The 6,123-nt window shown below is 42.0% G+C and overlaps 1 protein-coding gene across 1 annotated transcript; it reads right to left on the reverse strand.

Annotated features, from left to right (window-relative positions):
* Positions 1-1,821: 1,821 nt before the first annotated feature.
* LOC311124342 (lung adenoma susceptibility protein 2-like) lies at positions 1,822-5,681 on the reverse strand. Its single transcript, XM_084198504.1, has 8 exons — positions 5,600-5,681; positions 4,987-5,291; positions 3,868-4,806; positions 3,535-3,733; positions 2,936-3,011; positions 2,558-2,770; positions 2,376-2,422; positions 1,822-2,250 (listed from the first exon to the last, which is right to left on the reverse strand). Exons 2-8 carry the CDS (start codon positions 5,276-5,278, stop codon positions 2,163-2,165), a joined length of 1,854 nt encoding a protein of 617 aa, XP_084054630.1. The 5' UTR covers positions 5,279-5,291; positions 5,600-5,681; the 3' UTR covers positions 1,822-2,162.
* Between the last annotated feature and the right edge of the window lie 442 nt (positions 5,682-6,123).

Consider the following 6,123-nt stretch of genomic DNA (forward strand, 5'->3'; position numbering starts at 1 on the left):
CTCTCCGATCATTTTCATGATGTCCATCCGGTTTGCTTCTAAATGCCATATATTTCTAACTGTGCTCTTTCCCAAAAGCTCCCAACATACAACCTATATACTTATTATGGACACAGTATGCTTACATTATTAGTTATCTTGTTATTGTTTGTTGTTAGTTGTTATTAGTCCCATCCTTCAATTCCATTCAACACCTCCCATCTATCTTTTAACACCATCCATATAGGATTTCTATTTGCCATATATATTTCAACTGTACTGTGATGTCTTACAAAAGTTCTGAACCTTTCTATTCTCATTGTTTCTACAGATTGTGAATTGAAAATAAACATTTTTGCTAATAGTATTATTATGTTATTGATCGATTGACTATGACTTTTCAGATCACCCAGTAATGCTATCTGCAGGGTTAGCTACAGGTAAATATTGCAATCCTTCAGCCATTCCTGGACCTGTGTCCAAAAACAAGCTACAAATGGACAGTACCAAAACAAATGATCTAATGATTCTGTCTCTTCGCAGCAAAATCTGCAGAGCTGAGAAGATTGTATCCCCCATATAAATAACATTCTATTGGTAGCAAGAATTTTATATAATAATTTAAGTTGAAAGATTCTAAGTTTTGAATCTGGTGTCATTTTGCGTATCAGTTCATAAACACTATACAGACATTTCCATATGTTTTTGTTAGCTGCATGTGCGACATAACTCCACCAGTCCTACCGATGATATCATTTACAAAGATTAAACCTTTTTGAAACATTTTGTCAAAAAAAAAAGTTTTTGGGTCAATTAGTATATTTGAGTTTAACCACAATATTTGTTGCATTATTTGTTCTGTCGTTTCTGGAGGATTACATTGAAATTGCAACCAACTTTCTATGGCTTGTTTTAGAAATAGTGATATCTGGGAGATGATTTCCTTTTCAAATAACTGAAAGTGAGTGGTTGTAATCTGAATAAAGGGAAAAAGGCCATTCTTGAACATTGGGTGAGACAATCTTACTAATTTGCAAGAGAACCAGTTTGGATTTAAGTATAACTTTTGTATGACTGAAGCTTTTAGTGATAGGTCTAATGCTTTAATATTTAATAATTTCTGTCCTCCGAATTCATATTCATTATATAAATAGGCCCGTTTAATTTGGTCAGGCTTGCCGTTCCAAATAAAATTGAATATTTTTTTCTCATATAATTTTTAAAACGGTTCATTTTTTACATGCGTTTTTCTGGATTTTTTTGTTGTTATTCTGTCTCTCACTGTTCAAATAAACCTACCATTAAAATTATAGACTGATAATTACTTTGTCAGTGGGCAAACGTACAAAATCAGCAGGGGATCAAATACTTTTTTCCCCCCACTGTAGGTAAAGCAAAAAACAGCCCCGTCTGTGGCAGCCTGGGATGAGTAACGACGTGTCATAATGACATGTCAGAGTATCCTGGTGTGATCTTAATGCACTTCCTTAGCCACTGGAAAAGTCTGAACAGTGTCCACAAAGCCTCTACGAGTAGGAGTGCTAATCTATAATCATAATTAATAAGATGATATGGAAAGGTTGGGACCTGATCCTAAAATCAGCAATTTTACTCCGATGTTTTGTGGGTACTGGCCCTGATCCTTAACTTACTTTAATGAGTTACCTGGACATCAAGTCTGGCAAACGCAATGCATTGCAAATAATGTTCTCCTCTACATGAAACTTGTTTGTCTTTAGAACTAACTTCACTCAATGCAAATGAACGGCTCATCGACTTACAATCAGTTTCCTACCATTGGATTCTCTGAAATTCACTATATAAAAACAGACAACAAAAAAAAAGGATGGCATTGTGACGTACAATTTATTAAAACCAGGTTCTGTGAGATCTTCCTGTTTATAAAGGCACAAGGCTTTACTGAATATTGAATTTACTAGATGTTATGTGCACTTGAGATATCATAAAATAGAAACTTATAAACAAACAATACAAACCGGCTATTAGTGTAGTTACTGTGGACTAGTTTTGTTCTTTAATACTCGAGGCACTGAAATTCCCCTGTCAATGAGATTTACTTGTTTGACCCTCATGTTCAATGTCCAAGTCAAGACCTAGACATTATGCTTTTTCAGACCATTTTCACATAACCAACCCTATCCAATAAAGATATGGCTGTTCTTCTACAACTCGGTCCCTTTCTGAGATTTGGCCTTTCCACCAGGTGAGTCTTCAACAAGCCTCTTCAATCTCCCAAGGTGATGCAGGGCCCTAAAACAAAAGATAAGATAGTTATTTAACAATTTTATGTGACAGAGAATCAGGGTCTTTAGAAAAAAGGACATATCTGAAATAAGACAGTAGACTAAATGTATCTATTTGTATAAGTACTGTACCTCTGTAATGATTGTCCACCGAGCGCAGTGTCATAGTCATCTGACATCTGTAATTCAGACAACGGTATCACTGCTCAGGTTCACATCAGTTATGTCATCTAGTTATGTGTCAGGCAAAATAGATTCATAACTAGAAACCAGATAACTTGAAGTCTACACGTCAACCATCTCATTTTCAGTACCTTTATCATCAGTGGTTTTGTGCCGTTCTCCAACGTTGGCGTTTGGTACGGTGTTGAAGGATTCTCCAAGGTGACTTCCTTTTGTGTTGAGTCATTCTCCAGACTGACCTGTTGCTCCACGGCCTGCAGGCTAAACAGCATCTGTTTGAGGGCCTCCACCGGACCAGGGTGTTTCCTGCTGCTGTAGCCCGACGAACATGAGCCCGAGGCAGCCTGCACAGGCACGCCACAACATGGAAGATGGGGGGGGGGGGGGTTGAGTTAGGATTCAAGTACATGGCTCTGGGCTACAATAAACCCAACTCTCAATCAGAATTCTTAGTTAAAACTTTACATGGACTAAAGGAATCATCTTATCAAGAAACATTTTGTACAGACCTCGTCTTTCCTGTCTCTCAGAGGCTCTGTGGTGATGAGTGTGTCTTCTGCTCCCCCTACTGGCACTGGTGATTTACTGCAGGGAGAGAAGCAAAACGTTTAGCAAAGCCTTCTGTGAAATTATAGCTCAATAATAGTTGAGTTTACTAAGTAGATTCTGCAAAACATATCCTACTTAATATTGGTAATGTATCATGCTCGTTTGTATTTTGAGAGTATTAATACATGTTGCATCCTGAGATGCTGGGTTCTTTCACTGATGACTCTGAAGCATACTTATAATAACCAGAACTGATTTATTTCATGTTCACCTTAACACATTCCAATCAACTACTACAGTGTCTTCAGCCCAACTCTCCTTTACGTCATTTAACTTTTTCACCGCCCTTGCATCTCGTAATCCAAATCACTTCAATGCAAGAACGGAAACCCCATTGTCATTTGTTAATTCAAATAACTCAACTCCTGCACACAAATCCCATTGGCTATTTGCAACCATTTTAAATCTAAACATTCTCATTAACACATAATACATTTCTCAATACACCACAGTACATGTCACCACTTTGACACTAGGAGGATCATGGACTAGCACTCACAATGTGATGGCAGGGTTGTCCCAAGAGCGATCAGCCTCTAGGGCATCCTCTGAGCCCCCAGGGCTCTGTCCCATGTCCTTCTGCAGCTGGCTGGTCGGGCCTAGCGAAGGAGAGTTCTGCAGCTGGCGGTTAGCGTTTAGGCCTAGCGAAGGAGAGTTAAGGGCCTCTGCCTTCAAGATCAAACTCTCCATCTTATCATCTGTGGAGAAACACGGTGGACAGCTCTTAATGCAAGTTTTACAATACACGAAAGTAGCAGTGTACTGCACTGTAAACGGAGGACTAAGTCTGGACAAGTGGTGTTGTTTAGACATGCAGAATGTTTTGTTATACCGCTGAAGAGCTCGTCGAAACCAGCGCTCCGTTCTCCCTCTGCAGCTAAAGCTAGCCGCTCTGCAAACTGTCGTCTCAACTCCCTCAGTGTCCTGTGATCAGCCTCTCCTCTGAGAAGTTGTTGCCCGTCATCATCAGAACCAGAGACGCCCTCAAGATGGCCGCCGTTACCGTCCTCCTTGTTTCCTTTTAGCTCCTCGTAGGAAGCCTCCAGCTCACCCAGCCAGGAGGGAGGTCTAGGGGAGGGGGGCAAGGTCTGGGTCGGGCCCCAATGCTGCGTCTTCTGATGAGACTCTGAGAGGTCTACGGTAGTGGTGGGAAAGTCTTTGGGAACATTGTCACACTCCTGGAGCCAGGCAGGGTACTTCAGGTCAGGAATGCTGGTGACCCCAGAGAAATCCATCTCAGACTTTTGGCTGGTCAGCCAGCGAGGGTAGTCATGGTGGGGGGAGAAAGGGCCATGGGAGTCTGGGGGTGGTAGGTCCCTCTGGTTCACCTCTGGACCTGGGGTCTGGTGGTAGAGACCATGATGGGGCTGGGGCGGCAGGCTCCCCTTCACTCTGGGGCCTGAGGATCTAAGGCCTGTGAAGGGCTCTGTCTTTTGCGTTTTCCCTGCTCGAGTTCCCACTCTGGACTGGTACAGCTTGTGAGGAGTGTTGTGAGGGGCAGAGTAGTGCAGGCAGCGTTTAATATGAGAGCTGCTGTTAGGCCTAGGCCTCCCAGAGGACCAGGAGTTAGAGTGGGAGCTCTGCCCCAGAGGGTAGTCCCCAGACTGGGTGAGGAAGGCAGAGGTGCGGGTCACGGGTAGGGAGCCATCACAGGGGAGCACCAGCAGGTCGTCGGTGGTCAGGCTGATGCAGTCTGAGTCTCCACGGCGACCAGAACCCACAGGAAGATTCAGGAAGTCCAGCTCCCTGTCCGTTAGTCTTTCTCTAAGAACTGGGAACCAAGGACATGATACACCATTACAGTACACAATCAAGGTGGCTAATTATTGTACATTAATTAAGTTCCAAGCACCACTAGATAAAACATAATACTTTTATATCCATCTTCAAACAACTTGGACAGATAAAAGTTAAGCATTTCATTATTGAAAACAAAAACCTAAATCTTCACCATCTTTATTCCTGAACTCAGTTCTGGGCAGAGTAGAACTGATCTGGAGTTTCTGGAGCTGCAGTCTCCCGGTAGAAGTTTCAGAAGTGTGCAGGCTTCTGTCAAAGTCTGCGATGTAGGCTTCCAGGGCCTCAGTAGCCGATTCGTAGTCCCGATCCCGGTATCTGATGCCGGTGAGAGACAGGTCGGGGTCATTTAGGCTTTGGGTGCCTCTCAGGTGTCCGGAACTAGCCAACAAGGAGGTGACGGTTGACTCCGGAGAAAAGATAACGTCACCTTGGCCGGAAGTCATACTGTCAAACAAACTGACATGTTGTAAAGTTAGATAGTTTCTTATTTAAGCTTGTCATATATATCCAAGTTACCATAAACTGATGGTAAAGAAAGCATGCGTTTATCTGGCTAGTAGCAAGCTGAATATCTGGGGGTGGGTAGCTCCAGCTGACTTGTAACGGATAAATAAAAAAACCACCCGCCAAAAGTTTGTGCTTGCTGACTGTAAAACAAAACGTTAACTTAAACGTCAGCTTTTGTCGTACTCTTGCGGGTTTTACCTGCTTGTAACCTATTAAGCAAAAGCATTTAAACGATGGGAAACGTGTTATAAACTTACCGGTAAACATTAGTAAGCTAGCTCCTATAGTTGAGTTGGTTCGTAGCAAACAAGCGCCAGCACAGTCGCTACCACAGCCACAAAGTCATAACCCCCGCCTATTTATTCAATTTCTCATCTTAAAATGGGATTTTAAACCTAATCATTTCTTAAATCACACTGCTAATGATATGCCTAACCCTAACATTAAATAAGAAATAAATAAAAATTACGATACAGACATTTGACTTTGTGGCTATAGTAACTAGTGGAAACTCTCCAGCACAGCAAACGTGTTGGCCAACAGGAAATATTCCATGCGTTCTTACGTCACAGCGGCTACAAGCGCTGAGGTATAAAACAAGGCGACAAGACCCTGCAGTCTTCCACTGTGATGATGAAGTTGTTCATCCACGTCATCATGGATACAAGATAGCCTACCCCTCCTCTACACTGTTCAATCAAATGGAATGAATGTTCAAAATTACAGCGGTACAGTTTGGAATATATTGCAATGAATTGCCAATACAATTTGATATAATGGT

Source organism: Coregonus lavaretus (assembly GCF_964263955.1).
Source record: "Coregonus lavaretus genome assembly, contig: HAP1_SCAFFOLD_3239, whole genome shotgun sequence".
Classification (NCBI taxonomy): domain Eukaryota; kingdom Metazoa; phylum Chordata; class Actinopteri; order Salmoniformes; family Salmonidae; genus Coregonus; species Coregonus lavaretus.